Source organism: Bubalus bubalis, chromosome 10, assembly GCF_019923935.1.
Source record: "Bubalus bubalis isolate 160015118507 breed Murrah chromosome 10, NDDB_SH_1, whole genome shotgun sequence".
Classification (NCBI taxonomy): Eukaryota; Metazoa; Chordata; class Mammalia; order Artiodactyla; family Bovidae; genus Bubalus; species Bubalus bubalis.
Genome location: NC_059166.1, coordinates 54,714,238 through 54,734,692, shown reverse-complemented (window position 1 = coordinate 54,734,692; position 20,455 = coordinate 54,714,238). Strand labels below are relative to the sequence as shown.

At 39.7% G+C, this 20,455-nt stretch overlaps 1 protein-coding gene across 1 annotated transcript in view; it reads left to right on the top strand.

The window, feature by feature from the left end:
* Positions 1-20,455, top strand: part of SIM1 (SIM bHLH transcription factor 1) — a 72,505-nt gene that overhangs the window by 15,131 nt on the left and 36,919 nt on the right. The window contains exon 8 of the mRNA XM_025294637.2: positions 547-694. Within this exon, the coding sequence (XP_025150422.2) occupies positions 547-694 (148 nt within the window). The remainder of the gene's footprint in view (positions 1-546; positions 695-20,455) is intronic.

Genomic DNA, 20,455 nt, shown 5'->3' with positions numbered 1-20,455 from the left:
AGGCCCTGCGCGCCTTGCCCCAGGCCTGGCCTCAGCTCAGCTCCCTAATCATCCCCTGGCCCTCCTGCAGGCCGAGGGAGTTTCTGAGTTCCCGGGTGAAGTTCTCCCAGGACGGGTCTCGTTCCGCCTCCTCTCCTCCCCCAAGATGGAAATGGGATCTAAAGCTGCCCCACTGGGCTCAAGCTTGCACTGACTCACTGCAGCTTTGAAACAACTTTGCTTTCAGCTTAATCTCCCGGGACAGGGAATGTGAGCGTCCGGGAGTTGATGCCTACACCCGACCTTCCATAGTTAAAATATCGAGTCTCGAGAATCCCCAAACTTTAAGTGTTCCCCTCTTTTTTAAATCTTGAGGGACCAGAGGACTCAATGCAACTCAACAGGACGAAATGTTCGTTTGGGAATGTTCTGGATGTCTCTCCCTCCTACCTGGGCGCAGCTCTTAGGGCTCCCTGGGGACCTGCACTCCCCACCGCCAGGGATAACATTTGGGCCGATTCAGGAGCAAGTCTGTTCACCACGAGCCGTCTTCTGTCTCTCCATCAGTGCTGGTAAAGGGGCAGGTGACCACCAAATACTACCGGTTCCTGGCGAAGCACGGCGGCTGGGTGTGGGTGCAGAGCTATGCGACCATCGTGCACAACAGTCGCTCGTCCAGGCCGCACTGCATCGTCAGCGTCAACTACGTCCTCACGTGAGTGCACGTCTGGGGCTCCGTGGCCCACTCCAGGCGACCCTGGTCTCGTCAGGCGAGGCTGGGGTCCACTGGGTAGGGTCGGTTTTGACCCCGAGCGCTGACTGCGCTGGGAGGTGACAGCTCTAGCACTTTCATCATCATGAAGAGCGGTCTTTATGTTCCAGAGAAAGGTTTAGGAGTTTTCCCCTTCACAGTCTATTTTTGATTTCTACTCGCTCTTTTTTAACCTTGTAAGCGCACTCTTAAATTTAATAGGGCAGGAAGAGAGAGGAAAGGAGGGAGGGGGAGAGAGAGAGAGAGAGGGCGGGAGAGAGAGGGAGAAGGGTCCCACGTACGGAGCCATTTATAGTGAACAAACAGGACATCTGTTTCACTTTTCAAAGCTGGGTTTGAAGTGCTTAATTTTAACCAGAGTCTCCAATCAAAGTTCAGAGTTCTGAGAGTGATTCGTCCCTGAACCACAAAGAGGGTTTAAGTGACCAGGAGGGTCTAACTTTAACCTCTAGAAAGTGAAGAGACCCCACCACCGGAGCTAGGGCTGCAAGTCGTGGCGGGGCCCTTCTGTTGACCTGTCCTCCCTAGGTGAGGAACGGGCCTGGAAGCCACCTGTGGATGAGACTGGCTGGGCGGCCGGGTGACCACACTGGAGCCTTATTCTTTCTAGAAACGATAATCATTTCTGTTTGCCAATGTGGCCCTGTAGACTGATCACATGTCCTGGTATGCCGCTGGTGAAGAAAACACGTTCTGTATAATGTTTGTGAAGGTAGAATTGCTTAGCGTTGAAGCCTTTATGAAGAACCCTTTTGTGTGCAGTTACCTCTTGTTGTTGTTTTTAATTTTTTAATGCAGGTTGAAATTCTTGTGATTTTAGAGAGCCTGAGCAGTTATTTACTTTGGAAGCGTTGACACACCAAGCACTTAGTAGGAATGCTATTTTGACATTAGGATGTTGGTTAAAGGGTGCTATTTTGAATCAGACTATACTATTGGCCATGAGGAATACATTAATTTCACATTCTTTTAAATTAGCAAATTAAAAATGTGGTAGTTGGAAATATTATGCTTGGCAGTAAGATTATTTACTCTGCCCTGTTTAATAAGAAAATTTAATTCAGTAGACTTGGAAAATGAATTGGGCTTAAATGAGAATTCAGTATTCAAGAAAAATAGCTGGTTATTAAGAAACTTTTTCTTTCTTTCATTTTAGTAAATGGTATTGAAATGGATACTGTTAAGTTTTTGTAATAACAAGAAGGCTGTGGATTTTAATACAGAGCAGAAAACATACCAATATTTGGGGGTACAAAACCATCTATTTTAATGAATGCAGCTTTTCACATTATTAAGATAAACATAAGAGAAAATGGCAAAATATAATTCCTAAAACAAGCCACTTTGTGAAGCAGAAGTATTAAAGAGTGAAAAATTATGTCTGCTTACCATGGAAAGGAAATGGACATTCTTTAAGAAGGTGCTTTGTATGTCTGAGACATCACGAACATTATACATGCGCTCTGTTCTCTGGTGGGTGCCTGTGGTTAGTAATCATTTTTTATCAAACAGCAGGGTATATAGTCACACAGCCCCATATAAATGATCAGAATGCAAGTTGGACCTCCCAGTGGGTAAACTTAATTTATGTTTAGAGTCATTTTGAAATATTCTGTTTTGTTTTCCAGTGGGTAAGTGTACTTTCTTTCTTCTGTTGACTTTGTCATTCTTCACTTTACACACTTCTTCAGAGCTGCAGGATTAGGCTCCCAACTTTACATCAGATTAAAAAGATGTAATGAGGATAAATGATTTACAGAAGAAATAATAGCACTGCACACGATTTTCTGAATGTTTTATACTGCTGAATGAAAAGAGAAATAAACACACAGAAGCACACAAGATGAAAAGCTGAAATTGATTACCCTTTTATGAGTCTCAGCTCCAATTCTTTGTATAAAAATTCTGAGAACAATTTTTATAGCTGTAAATGTGGAAATTGCCTTAGATGGAATGTCATCAAGTGGCTCTGTGTGTGTTGACAGGATTTTCATAATGAACAGGTTGCAGTTTGTTTGATGTGTGTATCACACATCTGGCTGGAAGTTACTAATTTACATTGTCTTAGCAAATTAAATAGATGGCTATTGATTCTCTATGGTAGCAGTGAACTACCACATACATTTGTTTTCAGGGCTAGTTCTCTATGAAGCCTGAGAATGATAAGTGAATTCCTTCCAAATACACTATCTCAAACAATACACTGCAAACCACAAGCCCCTCCAAATAACTTGATAGGCCAGATGTTTTCCAAATTTAGTCATTTTAATAGCATATATTGTGAGGGGGTTTTCATGTCATGAAAGTAGAGAGAATTTTAGATAATCATTGGTCAAATGAAAGTGTGACATTTTGGTGGGAGCTACATTCCTAAGAAACTCATTTTTCTGATTTCCTGATGGTAAATTTATTGTTCAAGTTAAAATATGCCTAGAAAAATCAGTCATTATTATCTAACAAAAGCAATAATGAATAGAAATATTCAGTTACCTTGTTTTATTTAGTGGCTGTGAGTGAATGTAGGAATTTTAGAGGCAAGTGGTACTTATACTGGCTGTGTATGCCCACTGTACAAAATGTTGATATTCTGAAAATCTGCAGAGAAAAGGAGAAGACACTATGATTAAATTTTAAAAATTCTCTTAGTTTTTCTCTGAGTCTTTGAGGTTCCTTGAAGCTTATGTAGCTCTTCGTTAAGGGCTATCCCTCCCCCTAAAAAAACCCAAAACAGGAAAAAAAAACAAAAAACTGACCAGCTCATGACTCTTGTAAGGCACACATACCCTGTTGGCTTTTAAAAAAACCTTACTATAAACTTTGAGTGCACACAGGCTTTGAAATAAGTGTTAAGTATGACAGGCTGACAAAGCCTTACTCCCTAATTATTTTCAAGAGGAGAGTTGAATGGAGCTAGTGTCTAGCTAGTAACGGTGACTGTGGGCAAAGTCCAGAGAAATGTAGAGTGAAAAAGAGCATCCTGTGTAAAGCCTAAGTAATTTTCTTAAATTTGTATTTCCTCGAGTTTAATTAGTAGTATTAATTATTCATAGGCAGTTCAGATGGAAAACATTAATACTCAATGTGAAGAAAATTGAAAATGTGGAACACCCAATAAACTATGAAAAGTAATTTCTAGAAAAATGAATGGTCTTGATTCTCCTTGTGTTTTAAAAACAAAACTTTTATTATCTACTCTTAAGGATAAACCAATAAGATATAAAAATCTCATTTTAAAATCTTTTAAAACATAGAATTTTCAAAAATACAAAAAGGTTGAAAGAATAGTACAATGAATATCTGTATACACGTCATCTATAAGCCATATTTGCTTTATGTCTCTCTCTTCCTATATGTATGTCTATTTGTGTATGCACTTTTTCCTCTGCTGAATCATTTTAAAATAAACTACAGACATCATGATACATCATCCTTAAATAACATTCCCTTACATAGCCACTATACCATTTATGATGGCACATTTAAAGTGTTCAAATTATAGTGTGTAGAAGGCTGCAAAAATATACATGAGATCTAGTCTACTGATGCCATTAAAGACAGTCTGCCACTGAAATTCATCAAGTACTCACTGATGTGTGATCTCATTTAAGCTGATTGATAGATGATATATTGTGAGGGGACATAAAAACCCCTTGTTCTCTTCTGTAGCATATAGTAGTAAAATGTTAGTGTATTTTAAACTAGACTTCTAATGAGAATTGTAAGCAATAAAATCTCATATTTCACTTGGAAAGTAAAAGAGAAGATTTTTGAGAGTGATTTGGTAATTTTGGAATCAGATACATTTAATATCTTCAACCATTTTTGTTGTTGGTAAAGAAGCCTTCTCTGTTTATTTCTAAGTTTAGGATGGAACAGTGTTTCAGTGGAAAATCTCACATCCTGTTTTAGAGTGATTCATTGAACATATAGAAGAAGGTAATTTTCTGTGTTACAGTTTCTGTCTTAGTGTTAGAGAAGGCAGAACAAATAGAGACAATTTACATTAGTGGTCCTTATAACTTGCTATCTACTGATAATCTTGTAAATTTGCAGAAAAGTTAGGGCAAATGGCAAAGGAGCCATACTTCCTTCATGGGGAAGAGGGGACAAAGAGGATATCTACATTGTAATTATCGCAGATCCCATAATTTTTGTTCTTCTTTGCATAAAACCATTGTTCTCGTAATTAAAAAGGGTTTTTAAGTGTTAACATATTCTGTGAATATAAACCTTGTGTATCCTTACCATAAAGCAGTAAACATAATATGCTCATATTAGTTTGCTCTTTCAAGTGTGTTACGAGTGTTGAGTTAATTTGAGCACTTAAATTTTAAAAAAAATGTAATTAACTTAAGGGCCCAGTGATATTATTGTTACTATTAGGAAATTTTAAAAAAATGTATTCTAAAAACTTGAACAATAATTTGAGTAGTTATAAAAAATGGACTTTATTTTTCTGGTTAGCAAAACCATCCTTTTATATTACAAATAATGTCAAATGAATCACCTTTTGACTTAGCAATCTACATCAAAATGTAAAGTAATTTACTCTTGTGCCTCAGATCGATGGAGCACTCATTGAGTAGATTTAATGTTTTTGATCATTAAAAATAATAATTATATACCAATGTATACTCTCAAATCAGGATTGATCCTTAATTGTGTTGAATTATTATTATAATAAAGTTGAACATCAAAACCCCTTGTCCTTTTCAAAGGACTTGTTATGTAATTGAATTGTCATAGAAACAAACTGAAGTCACATTTGTGTAGATAGTACTTTTTGACAATCAAAGCTATTAGTAGCAATTAATAGTAATTTTATAACTACCAAAACAATTTGTTAAAGGAAAGAGCTGGGACACTTAGTCAGTTTTACAGTACGTAATACCAGTACTCATTTAAATAATCTTACCTTCCGTACCTTTCATATACTTTTCACTAATTGTAATTCTTTTGTCAAAATGATCATGTGTAGTCTTGAATTCATCATTTATACTCAACATTTTTCCCCATGTTGAATTCACATTTCTTTAAAATGCTGTCACATTTATTACTTCATTTGTTTTTTTGACAGCTCTGTGTGGTGGTTGGGGCCAGGATCACACTCCCCATTTCCTATGTGAGGAAGCTGAGGTCAGGTCTGTTGAGTAAGTGGTGAAGCCAGGGTTAAAGCCTGGAGAGTTGACTGTATCCGCTGGTTCTCTGTATGGGGCTGGGGGCTGGGAGAAAATGTCTGGGAGAGAGGAATGGGTTAAAATGAGTAAGGCCTTCAGGGTTAGGCTACCCAACTTCTGGATAGGCTTTCATCTGAACTCATGATGGAGCAAAACACTGCCTCTGTGTTGCTGCTTCACAAATATTGATAAGTATAGATATTGACAGTTTAGGGGGTTAAATTAGCAGTGCTACCTTCTCAATGACGTTTAGTTAAGGATGTATCTTTTTTCCCCTTATGGGCATTTTTATTTTGTAAGAAAAAAATGTGGCCTGCAAACATTTTTGCTTTATCGAATTGTTTGTTTTTAGATTACATAGATACAAAATTGATATTACTAATTATTTCATTTCTACAACCAGATTTAACATTTTATGTTCTTGACAAAAGTCATTGAATTGGCAAACCAACTCATCCTTTTTTTAAAAAAGAAAATCACATAAGGTACTAAATTACCTCCTGTGGCAGCAGGCTATTTCCTAGAGAGAGAGAGAGTAGGTGGGCATTGGGGCAGGGGCAGCATTGGCTCTTTTATGTTTCTGAAGGAGAATGGCAGAAAAGGTTGTCTCCTGGGGACACTGTTCAGAGGCTGGGAATGGAGAACTTCCCAGCATGCTCTGGATAGGTATGTCATCCTCTGGTCCTTTGGTGCTGCTGCTGTCTGGCTGCTTCCCCTTCCACAGGCCTCTCTGGCTTACCCTCCTTCCTGTGTTGTTATCCTTACCTGGAGGGCACTGACTCACAGGACCTCCCCTTTATTTCCTGGGTGGAAGCCACTTGGTGTTGACTAAATGACCAGCCTGACAACTCGTCTCTGGCTGTTCGGAGGGAAAAAGGTTCTGATCTTTGAGTCACATCATGGAAAAACATGTGAATGGATGGACAAATTCAAATAAGGCTCTACTGGAACTCCAGAGAAGCATGATTTGTCTTCTGATTTAGTGTAGTCATGAGGCAAACACTGTTATGTTTCATATAAGATATGTATTGGGGGGTGGATTATGCGTTTCTTTTTTTAAAAAAATTGAAGTATAGTTGATTTCCTTTTTTTTGGATTATGCATATCTTAATAATTTAGTAATAGACTGCTACTTTCTTCCTCTTATCCAGGGCTTTCCTCTCTGTTTTCCATTCTCATTGGCTGTGACATCTTGCCGATGAGCAGGTGGTGATTGAAAGCTCATTTGGGTTGAAGTGCCAGTGTCTGTGTTTAAGCTACCATGCAAAAAGGATTGGCTGGAGTTTGGATGGAACTTGGAAATATCTGAGGGCCTATGAATGGAGGAATTTAACATTCTGCTTTGTCTAAGGGAGTAACTTCCCACTTCCTTTTCTCTGCCATAGGCATCCAAGGTCCAGGGAGCTGGCAGGGGCGAGAGATGATCCATGGTGAGGGCAGAGCTAAGGGCCACAAGAGAGGAACCTGCTTTTGTTGGGCATTGACAATGTTTGTGGTCTGACTGAGTCTGAGCCATCTGTTTACCATCTGTGACCTAACTCTAGGAAGTTATATTGCACTGGAATTGTGATTTTGCTTTTTTAAAAGCACAGTATAATTTGAAGCAACCTGCAAGGGAAAGGCACGGACTTTGGTGTCAGATGTATCTGGGTTCAAACATGCACTACTGCACAACAGCTGTGAGACTCTGAGCACAGCTCTGCTCCTTTGATCCTCTGTTTTCCCATCTATGAAATGGAGACATTTGCACACACTTTTTAAGGATGGCGTGCATGCTCAGTCACTCAGTAGTGTCTGACTGTTTGCAACCCCATGGACTGTAGCCTACCAGGCTCCTCTATCCATGGGATTTTCCAGGCAAGAATACTGGAGTGGACTGACATTTCCTCCTCCAAGGGATCATCCCGACCCAGGGATTGAGCCTGAGTCTCCTGCATTGCAGGCAGATTCTTTACCACTGTGCCACTTGGAAAGCCATTTTTAAGAACTGAAAAGGATTAAAAGAGAAAATGTATATATAGCACAGTAGCTGGCAGAAAGCAGATGCTCACAATATCTTAACTCTTGTTATTAAGGGACTTCCTGGTAGCTCACCTCTTGCCAGCTATGTGACATCAACTGATATACTTTGAAAGAAGATGAATAATTCCCTCTTTAATTTGGATTTCAAAATCCTTGAATCCACAAATTTAAGTGCCTATTTTCTTTCCCTTCCTCAGTCCTTCCATTCACACCCCTCCAAGCATTGTGCTCTTTGTGTGTGGTAACTTCAACAGTTTGGTTAATTTCTAGATGAGGGGTCCCCACCTTTTGGGATGTAATGCCTGATAATCTGATGTGGAGCTGATGTAATAATAATAGAAATAAAGTACACAGTAAATATAATGTGCTTTAATCATCCTGAAACCATCTCACTCCAGGTCCATGAAAAAAAATTGTCTTCCATAAAAGTAATCCCTGGTACCAAAAAGACTGGGGACTGCTGTTCTAGAGGGAGCTGAGATTTCTGCTTGGACAGAGGTAAAGCAGCATTTCCTAAGTGCCTTACATTGTGATATGGTGCTTTACGGGGCAAAAGAGCATTCTAAGAAATTAAACTTTAATCAGATTTCTGAAGTTAGTTTAGTTGGAACCAGTGTTATGTCAATTTTACCAAATCAGTAATTATAATTTAAAATGAATAAAACCTATGACACTGATACTGTTGATGATTAGTGGAGCCTTTTGTGTGTTCCCCATCTCTCTCCATGGACTGATATGGCTACCTCACCAGTGTTTTCCAGAGGATGGCAGATTGCAGTGATTTATTGGGTATATACATGAAGCAGAGCTCTTGGCTTCTCTTGGGTAGTTTACAATTTAGTTGACAAAATAAGAGTTTCACTTAAATATTTAAACACTCAGATTAGCCGGTTTGAAATGACGTGATCCACTTGCCCTATTTGCTAAGGGCACAGAATTTAAAAGAGCTTGAAGTGAGGGTAGAGCTATCGGGAAAGGAGTAGAATTTTAAGGGCTGGAAGCAGAGGTGGGGTCTTTGGAGATGAAGCAGTGCTTTCTGCACATTCGTCCCATTGCTCTTTTTCCATTAAGTATTCTTGGGACAGGTGGCACTGGTGGTAAAGAACCCGCCTGCCAATGCAGGAGACATAAGAGACCCAGGTTCAATCCCTGGGTCAGGAAGATCCCCTGAAGAAGGGCATAGGATCCACCCCAATATTTTTGCCTGGAGAATCCCATGGACAGAGGAGCTTGGTGGGCTACAGTCCATGGGGTCACAAAGAATCACATATGACTGAAGCCACTTAGCAGCCACAGCATTCCTCTGATAGTATCACTCTTCCAATTTGATCCAACTGTGCTTGTCCACTGCTGTTGTCTAAGCTGAATTTCTTTCTGTCTCTACCTTTTTACCTGAACTGTCTTGATGTAACTGAGCACATTCAATCAGGATAGGAAACTCTTTTCCCCAAGGCTCTTACCTTCCCCAAATGAATGCTAGTATATCTTCAACATGTTCATCTGACTTTAGTAATAAAAATATATTTTTTAGCATCCAGGTATAGAACACCATTTTAAAAATTTTAAGGGATGTTAATATTCTGCATCAAACATAAATCTTATTGAAATGAATACACAATGGTGCCACAGTGGTATAATGGTTCTATTTTTAAAATTATTTGTAGGGAGCAAATGTGAGATGTGCATTAGAATGACAAAAAGCAGCAGACTGGAGGAGAGAGAGGCGCAAAGAACCTGTGTGGCCAGCTCCAGATTGCAGGATGGGAAAGCCTCCTTCAAGCTGCATTTGACATTGTAATTCTACTGTTAGAATATGATGCAGCCTAACCCCTAGGTTTCTTACTTTCTTATTTCAAACTCTGATAGTCATAGGGATGTTTTACAAGATATTTGAAACATGTGTTATGAAATGAGATGTCATTACATTTTTATTATATAGCTTTTATTATAAGCAATATAGCTTATTAGTTAAGAGTTTGGGCTGTGGGTCTATTGCCTATTTAAATCCCAGTGATGCCATTCTGGGACTATGGGAAAAATTGCCTACCTTCACTGTCTTTCTTTTTTTAATCTGTAAAATGCAGGTAATGACTATGTCTATCTTATAGAGTCACTGTGAACATTAAATGAGATAATGTGTGAGGTTCTTGGAACTATGCCTGATTACAAAGTAACAAGGATTAAGTGTGAGTTATTAGGGTGATTATCTCAGTGAAGTTAAAGAGAACAATTTTTGGCTTACCTGTACACATGGAATAAATATCTGTGAGTCTTTGGGCTGAAGGAGGGACAGCACAACTCAGGAAGGCAGAGGGTTGCCCAAGAATGAAAAGTCACCAAACATTCTGATGCATCTGAAAAGGGTTGTGAGACTCTCCTTCCGCTGGTTAGACTAGTGGGTCTACCAGCATTTATAAATGATTTATTGAGCACCTATAATGTGTCAGGCACAGTGCTACATTCTGGAGACAGCAAAATGAACAAGACAATACCTGCAGGAAGAGGAATAAGCGCCAGGCAGTAGACTAGTTTGATTTCCCCCTTGGCTTACTGACGACCAAGATTCCTTCCTGGAGGGATGTGTTTCCACCCACATTAGAAAGAAGAGGGCCCCAAGTACCTTAGGACTGTTAGGACATCCCTGGGGGATAAGCTTGTAGGGAAGGTCAGACTCCCCTCTGGTTAGGTGATGGGAGGGAGTGGAGGCGATGGGAAGAGCTGGGCCCCTGGAGAGAGCTGTGTGTGTGTGCGTGCGTGTGTGTGTGTGCATGTGTGTGTGTATGTATGGAATCATGACTGGCAGCAAAGTAACTGATTGCAGCTGATGAGTCCAGCTTGAATACTCACAGGGACAGTACCCAGGACAGGTCCTGTGCATCTCACTACCTGAGCCACAGAGAGAACAGCTGTTCCCAGGTTGACTTCTGTCCTGTTGGAAAGATATTGAACAGCTCTCTGTTCTGCTTTGAATGGGATTTTTGAGTATTTTGTGGGCTGGCTTCTAATAGGATTATGAAGCTCAACAAATTGTAAATTAAAGAATCTCTCTAGAGTTAAAATAGTCTTTGCAGATTTATTACATTTTTAGAAAGTGTCACTAATTATTTTAAGTTTTCATAATATTTTAAGCTTTTCTCTTGTAAAGGGTAATTCCCAGATTTTCTTGCCCTGGAGAGACTGGAAGATGATGGTCTGCTCAAGCTGAAGGAGGGATGAGAGGGTGCTCTGTTGCCTGGAAAGGTTAGGGGGGAAGAAGGACTTATGTTTGAGGGGTGGCTACTTCGTGCCACAGGCTCAGAGAGACCAAGTGACTTAGCCAATACAACATGGCTCATGAGTGAGCATACCAATCCAGGGCCTAGACTCCAGAGCCTACCTGATTTCCTGTTGGGCTTGCTGTCTTTAAGCTGGTAACTGTACTAGGATGTTGTTGTTGTTCAGTCATTCAGTTGTGTCTGACTCTTTACAACCCCATGAACGACCAGGCTTGCCTGTCCTTCATGCTCTCCTGGAGTTTGTTCAAACTCATGTCCATTGAGTCAGTGAAGCCATCCAACCATCTCATCCTCTGTTGTCCCCTTCTCCTGCTGCCCTCAATCTTTCCCAGCATCAGGGTCTTTTCCAATGAATCGACTCTTTGCATCAATATTGATGCAAGTGGCCAAAGTATTGGAACTTCAGCTTCAGCTTCAGTCCTTCCAATGAATATTCAGGATTGATTTCCTTTAGGATTGACTTGTTTGATTTCCTTGCTGTACAAGAGACTCTCAAAAGTCATACTAGGGTGAAACATATGAAATTGCCATTTCTAGACATTAGAATAGTTAAAAATTAACAATTTCATAAATTTCACCTATTACTCAGGAATTGATAGGATGTTTTACAGAGATTTTTACCAAGGCCTGTGGACAGTTCACTCTCTTGTACAATATGGAGTCTCCATTGCTTTCCAGTCTGGGTACACTCAGAACCAGTCAGCTCACCTTCCTCTCCCCAGCCCTCTCCCCTCTACCAGTTTAAGCACCAACATTTAAGACATGTTCTCACAGCTGCAAGCTGTAAGCATCACCTATAGATCATTATTTTATTTAGAACATCTAATATTTTACCAGGATTCAAATGCAAGCTACTTTCTTTACTAGAAGAACATCTTTCCTTTGATTGATTGCTAAATAGATAGAGCTTGTGAAAAGATCTCTCTCTCTGTCTCTTTTTTTCCCTGGGATTTCTTGTTCAAACAGAATTTGTTGTATCCACATCAGTAAAGCCGTGCTAATATGGGCTGCTGGCCAGATCGTGGAAACAGCCTCATTACATTGAACTGGATGTCATAATGGTACCCATTAAGGTGGAATTCCCTCTGTGTTTGTACTTTTAAACCCAAGTCCCTTGCCACTTAAACATCTCTCTGAGAATAGCAACATTCTCTGGTAACATAGTCTGAGAACGTGCTGGCTCTCTCCTCCTCCTCCTGAAACCCATGATAAAAATAGAATCCTGGGTTCAGAGCATTTTTAGGGGTTTTCAGTCTGCTGCTGCTCCCCGGCCATTCATCCCACTCTCTGCGCTTGTGATGACTGTAATGTGTTCTGATGGCTGAAGGTGAGGACCCACAAGATTTACTTCTTTCAACACTCCCATTAATTGCTATTGGAGTCCAAATATACAGCAGGAAAAGAGCAGCATTTTTTTTTTCCCTCCAGAATTAACCGAATGCAACACAAGAGTTTTCATTTTAATTTTTAAAAGCCATTAAGAGACTAATAGCATCACAGCATTTCTATTAGCTGTTGAAATCTCACCATCGTCCTGGCAAAGTGAAGTTATTTGTTGTGCCGGATTTGGGTAATGGAACCCTGCAGGGTTACAGCTCAGGAATGCTGGAAGGATGAAGCCCACAAAGGGGAGGGCAGAGTGGGTGTCAATCTCATTCCTCCAATTAGAGCAGTTAAAGAAATAGCAAAGTGCAGGGTGGCATTTATTGTGAGGGCTAATTGAAAACCAGAGGAAAATATTGAGATGCTACATGGCATTTCACATTATAATCTCTTTTCTATTTCTGTCTTATCTCCATTGACTCAATAGGACTTTCATTATAAACAAATTTCTATCATTAGGTTCAGCTTAATTTCTGTGGCTGTAATTAAGAGGATGGTAAGAAACATTTGATAGCATAGTCCTCTCTACTGAAAACTGGGCATGGTTCTTGAAATTTACCTGGCAAGTCTTTTCCCAGTGCCTCCTACATGCCAAGCTCTGTGGTGAGACCCTGTCATGACCAAGACAGACAAGGTTCCTACCCTCATGGAACACGATTTAGTGGGAAGAAATAGACAGTACTTATAAACAAAGAAATATGTTGTGTGATGTCAAAAAATGAAAGGAAAAAAATTAAGCAGGACAAAGAGATGGAAGTGGTCAGGGAAGGCTTCTCTGAGGACTCTTAAATGAAGGGAGGGAGGCAGCAAAATGGAGGCCTGCAGGGAGAACATTTCCACAGAGAAAAGTAAGTGCAAAGGCCCAGAGGTAGAAACCGTCTTGGTAAGTTGATGAAGGGAGGAGTTGTGGCTGGAGCAGAGAAAAAGAGGGGAAGAACAGAAAAAGATAATGCTAGAATAGGCAGAGTCAGATCATGTTGAGTTTTGAAGGCCTTGGGTAGCCATTGGAGAGTTTTGAGCCAAAGGCATGGCATGAAGTAATAGAAGCTTTGAAAGGATCATCTGGCTGATGTGGAGAGTAAGCTTCAGGGTGGGTAATGGGAAGAGACAGGGAGACTAGGTAGGAAGTGATTATAATCACCTAGATTAAGGAAAATGATGGCTTGAAAGAAGGAGGTAGTGGTAAAGGGTCAGGTTCAGGATGTTTTCAAGGCAGACTGATGGGGTTTGCAGATGGATTGGATATAAGTTGTGGAAAAAAATAGGAGTCAAGAATGGCAACCTCAGGAATCTGAGTGAATAATGGGAAGAAATAGATTTGTAGGAAAGGGCAGCAATCAAGGGTTGTATGTGGACATGTTTATTTTGAGATGCCTGTTGTTCATCAGAGTGAAACATCAGGTAGACAATTGGATCTGTGTGTCTTGGAGTCTGAGGAGGTCTGAGCTAGAGATGGGGATCATCAGCATATGGAATTTAAAGCCCGCAAAGGGACTGAGATCACTAGGGAGTAGATTTGAATAGAGAAGCAACCTGAGGACCAAGCCCTGCAGCCTGAGTGGTATAGAGTCTGCAGGAACAGGAAGTGCCCAAGAGGAGGCTGAAAGGAAGCCAACAGTCAGGGATGGGAATGGGAGTAGTCTGGTGAAATATATGCAGTCAGGGCAGTTCCTGGGGGAAGTGTGAATTTTGTCTTTGGAATGTTCCCTCCCTTTTCAGTGGTTTTCTATTTTCCCTGTGGTGCCCTTTCTTTCCTCTGATTCCGTTAGTTTCTCTCATCCCTGATAACAATTGCCCTTGTTCTCAAAGTGTGGTCCACTGACTGGGAGCATCAGCACCATCCTTGTTAAAATGCAAATTGTGAGCTCCATCCTAGACCTGCAAATGAGAAACTCTAAGAAGTAGAGCCTAGTAAGCTGTGTTTTAATACATTTTTCATGTGCTTCTGATGCATGCAGAAATTTGAGAATCACTGCTCTAGGGAAAGGAACTAATAAACTGAATCAATGAAAGATAATAGATGAGGCTTACCCTGTTGTCCTTTTCTGAGCCATCTGTCTACAGCCAAAGAAATAAATGTCTAATGACAGATTTTGAGCATCAACCAGTAGACTATTCTTGAGACATCTTCATGGGAGCCAAGGAAACTTCTCCATCCCCACAAATCATAAAAGCAGGCAGCTGCCTACTTGCCTATCCTGTCTTTGATGCTGCTGCTGCTGCTAAGTCGCTTCAGTCGTGTCCGACTTTGTGAGACCCCATAGATGGCAGCCCACCAGGTTCCGCCATCCCTGGGATTCTCCAGGCAAGAACACTGGAGTGGGTTGCCATTTCCTTCTCCAATGCATGAAAATGGAAAGTGAAAGTGAAGTCGCTCAGTCGTGTCCGACTCTGTGCGACCCCATGGACTGCAGCCTACCAGGCTCCTCCGTCCATGGATTTTCCAGGCAGGAGTGCTGGAGTGGGGTGCCATTGCCTTCTCCGGTCCTGTCTTTAGAGTGGGCTCTATTTATAACTATATATTCTATATAGTATTATACAAGTTCACCAACTCCACATATGGCAATAATGAAAAATTTTAATGGGCAATTCAAAATCTCTAGCACTGGTTCAGAACTTATTTTGTTAAAACACAACTTACTTATCAGGCAATTTAAAATAAAGCCTGAATACTAAGGTACATAATAATAATAACAGAACATTTGTTGAGTTGTAAATTCTTATTCATAAAATACACGTCAAATTTGTTTTAGCTATTTAAATAATAGAGTTTAATATATATTTAGTTAGGCATTACAATAGTAAGGACTTAAGGAGATTAGAAATAAATGAATCCAATTAAAGAACACGTCTGTGAGATTTGATATGTCATAGGTATGAATGAACTGTTTGCTCAGCAACTGTAAAGAAACCATTAAATGATTAACTATCTAGAATAGGTTTAATCAAGAATAAATGCTATAGGAGATATTTTAAAATATTTAAGTTAAACAAATGAAGACTTGTGCATTTGAAAACATAGCATCACACCATCATTTTTTGCTGCATCTTTTCCCAGGGAGTTTGAAACCTGAGGTTCACCTTTTCTGTGATCTGCAGAAATGCTAGGGTCTTGTGTTGTATGGAAAAGGGCAGAGCTTCCAACAGTGTCATGAGGCTTGGCCTTGTGAGGCCTCCTCAAACACTGTGGGGAATTGGGGGACCCTGAGATCTTGAGGATAGGATTTGTTTGTGTGTGTGTGTGTTAGTCGCTCAGTCATGTCTGACTCTTTGCCACCCTCCTCTTTACCACCAGAGGAGCCTGCCAGGCTCCTCTCTCCAAGGAATTCTCTAGGCAAGAACACTAGAGTAGGTTTCCATTCTCTTCCCCAGGGGATCTTCCCAACTCAGGGACTGAATCCAGGTCTTCTGCATTGCAGGCAGCTTCTTTACCATCTGAGCCACCAGGGAAGCCCAGGATTTGTCTACAGCCAAAGAAATAAGTGTCTAATGATAGATTTTGAACATCAATCAGTAGATTTTCTTGAGACATCTTCAAGGGAGCCAAGGAAACTTCTCAGTATTGTGAGAAGATGATTTCTTTGTGATTACAGGTTTCTTTTCTGTTCCTGGAGTTTGTGTGGAGTTGAAAACGGGAGATGTGCTCTTTCACCCTCTCTGCCAAAGGGTTTTAGGGTTTAGGAATCAACTTTCTAAGGGTCAGGAGAACTAGGTGAGCAAGCTATTCCTGTGAGAATGGAACCTCAACCAAATGTAAGGGGTTAGGTGAGGGATTCCCCCATTATTCATCTATTTCAGATATTGGAAGATCTCTAAAGAGAAGATATATTTTAAAAACATCAGTTTCATAAATGAGAGCAAAGGTGAGAGAGATGGACAGAGAGGGTGGGGAGGTGAGACCGATGGAAACAGATGAAAAAGAGGAGTCAGAGTTGACATGTATGCATTTTATTTTCTATTTGTGGAAATTTCAAAACATAAGAAAAACTTGATTGGTATTTGTATCATTTTTCTTTCTTTATATTTGACTTTTTTTCCTCTAGAAGTAGACTCAGATTAGGGGTTCTCATGATGGGAGAGGAGACTGACAGTTTTTAATTTGCCTTTGATAAAAGAGGCAGCACATTTTGCATTTGTTTATTTGACTTTTAAATATCACCTTAAGACAATAAGATATAGACTAGCTCTAAGAGCAATAGGATTTGGAACTTTAGACCAGGAAAATTCACAAACACACCTAAACTTTAGTAGCCAGGTATAGAATGAATTTCTGAGCATAAAAAATTAAGTTCCTCAGAACAAGAAATGTGTCCCCAAAGTAGGGTTTATGCCATTTAAACAATGACAAATATGTCATTTATAACTCACATGAAACTAAATTGTTTTAAGAAACTCCATGGTGAGGCTTCCTTTTTTTCAATTATAAGTAATATTTTAAGTCATAGTCTCCAAGAAGGAAATAAAATGCCTCATAGTTCATTTGAAAGCCTTTAGAGACAGATAATTCTAGAAGGTAGGAAGGGTGGAAAATAGATCAGAAAGTAAGTGAAATGTACAGGCACTGAGAGAGCAGAAGGACATGTGGATGTTTAAAAATTATAAATGACGTGCATGAGATGTTGAACCTAGGGAAAAAGAAGTTTAGTCGTGCTTTCTCTTTTGTAACAACATTATTCACAAAGAAGCAGCCCAGGCTTCTTCTATATAAAGAAAAGAAATTGGGAACCCATTTCAGCATTAGATAGGAGTGCCTAAATTTTGCCTCAATTGGTGTTTCTTTTTTAAGAAATATTTTTCTGATTATAAAAGTCACACATGTTTATTATAGAAAAATTAAGATAATGTGGAGTTTTATAAAGAGAATGTAAAGAACATCATTAATCTATTTTACAGATCTCTACTGTTAACATTTTAGCTTTTTGCCACCCACTATATTACAGGCTATGCTGTGCTGTGCTTAGTTGCTCATGCATGTCCAACTCTTTATCACACCCATATACATGCCTATACAGTACATGTTAGTTTTAAAAAAGATAATTTTTTACTTTATCAATAGTATTTCTACATTAACTAAAAAAAAGAATGACTGCATAATATTTTATCACAATGGTATGCCATAATTAAATAATGCTTCTATTGTTGGTTCTTATTTGCTTATTTACAATTAAATATAAGATTTATGCTAATAAGCACCCTTGTATATAGACTTTTGATACCCATCTCTGATTATTTTCATAAAACATAGAAGTGGAATTACTGGATTTAAGGTTTGGACACACCTAAGACTGTTGGTAAAAACTGCTAGTTTATTCTCTTACTGGTAGTATATATATATGCCCATTTCACCTTGTCTTCATTGAGATTTATTGTCATCTTAAAACTCTTTTCTAATTTGAAAGGCAAAAATGACATCTGATAGCTGATGAATCCACACAGGTTATTGCTAGTGAGGCTGAACCTTTAGAGAGTTATTTCTCAGCAATTTGTGCATTGTTTACAGCCTTTTTGATCTGATCTGATTGCATAGATATTTCTTACTGATTTTTAGAAGTATATCTCTGGGGATTTAAAGCACTATTACTACTCACCGCTTCAATACGACTCTAATGGTTCTAAAGACATAGTTGAGGATGAAATTAATTTAGTATTCTAGTTTCCCTAATATCACGTATGTCATGCTTGCATCACAACTTGATTTTTTAAAAGTGAAGTTAATATACATACCACTAAAATGGTAGCATATGATTTGTTTCTTTGATTTACGATCACACAGAATTTCAGAATGATTATTATTAATTATAACCTGGGAATTTAAAAATCCCTCACATAAACTTGCTTACTTAGCAGATATTTCTTTCCCATATATGTAGAAAGTATTGCCAGTTTTTAAATTTTGGGTCATTTGGATTGGAGAAGAATGAGAGTTTATTGCAGTGAGAATTATTTTGTCAACCATTTGCAAGTGAGTGTTTGTTCTCTGTAAGATATATTGCAAGACAGAAAACAGAGACCATTAGAAGAGAAAAAATGTAGGAGGTTGTCGTTAGATGGGTTTCCCAGGTGGCACAAGTGGTAAAGGACATGCCTGTCACTGCAGAAAACTTAAGAGACATGGGTTAGATCTCTAGGTCAGGAAGATCCCCTGGAGGAGGGCATGACAATGCACTCCAGTATTCTTGCCTGGAGAATCCCATGGACAGGGAAGCCTGGTGGGCTATAGTCCATGGGGTCTCAAAGAGTCCAACACGACTGAAGTGACTTAGTATACAGGCACCCACTCGTCATTAGATATTCCATTCACATGAGAGAGAATAAGTGCCGAATGAGTGGTGGGGCAGTGACTGGTATAGGGCCTCAGAAGAGAGAGCGGGGAGAGATCACTGTGGCCAGGGAGGGGAAGGGAAGAGTTAGGTGCAGCATGTGCAGTCTTTCTTAGCTGTATTTCAGTTTGTGTCGTGGATTTGCACAAATGCATTATGCTATCCCTGTTGTGAAGATGGTTGGTTTTGTCACATCTTACGTTACAGTTCTTGACTTACGTTTTAGTTGTTGCTGTTTGCCTGTTGTTTATACCCCTGCTTTTCCTTCTTGAAATCACATGATTGTAAACCTCATTGACTATTATGTAATATTTACTGTCACATATGGGAAGGGTAAACCACCCTTTACCCTTGTGGGGCTGTCCACTCCATAGCATATTGGATGAAACCTACAAAATGGAGGAGAAAGAGGTTTCTAGGCAGAGGCAATGTTTACATAAAACCCAAGACTTTTGGCGAACTATTAAAATCACCAAATCAAAGGGAGAAAACCTCAAGGAGCAAACACAAATCCACTTATTAGTATGAGACTATTACATTTCCAAGGGTGCCTTCGCCTAATTTCCCAGCAGATTGTCTTCATTCATGAACCCCTCACAGTGTGGAATCCTCCTTATCAGCTATCTCTGCTGGGCTCTGTGGGAGCCTGAAAATGAAACAGAAAGTAGGTCTCTCTGCTGCGGAGGTTTACCCAGTAGCCAGGCTGCAACTCTGCCAGAATATAAAGAAGGTCATGCACTTCGTGTAACAGTGACTCTAGAATCCAATTAAAAAGTTTAGTATAAGGCACAGTCATTCCTACTTAATCCGATCACGGTTTAATGCAATCCTCTGCTTATTTCAGTCAGTGCCTTTGGAGCCAAATCAATTGTATGTCTTTGTTTCCACGTTTTCCTCAGTAATTTGATCACCTTCAGCTGTTTAAAAAAATGTAGCTCAATTGGGAAATCTGGCAACATCTTTTAAGAATCGCCACATAACATAAAGTCAACAAACTCCAGAATGGCCAGCTCCAAAACTGATAGGACAGAAGCAAAAATTCAGTAATCTAAAATAAAAGCAGTATAGGGTAAGGTAGAGATGAAGAGGGAAATTCTTGCAAAGAATCTTGACTCAACATGAACTGATCAAATCCTGTTGATTACTTCTCTGTGCACTCACTCCAACTTGCTTTAAGGGTCATACATGTGTTGGTGCTGCTGTGGGCATAGAGAATGCCAGGCTCCCAGTCAAATGATAGACGTGATATTGATGCATCTCTCTGAAGCTGACAGTACCTTTCAGCAGTGAAGACATCTTTTGTTTGCTTTGCAAGAGGGCATCACTCTGAGCTTCCCATATCGCAAGTTGGCATTTGCCTTGTGAGTGGTCATGGGATATTGCTTAAGGAGAGGCTGAGGAGACCAATGATGCAAAAATAGCCCCTTTTTATTCAGTTGGAATTTGAATAGTTCTAAATATGTATATGACTATTATAAAGTTTGGAGTAGACTCAGATGGTGAATTCTGCAAATTGAATGATTTCTG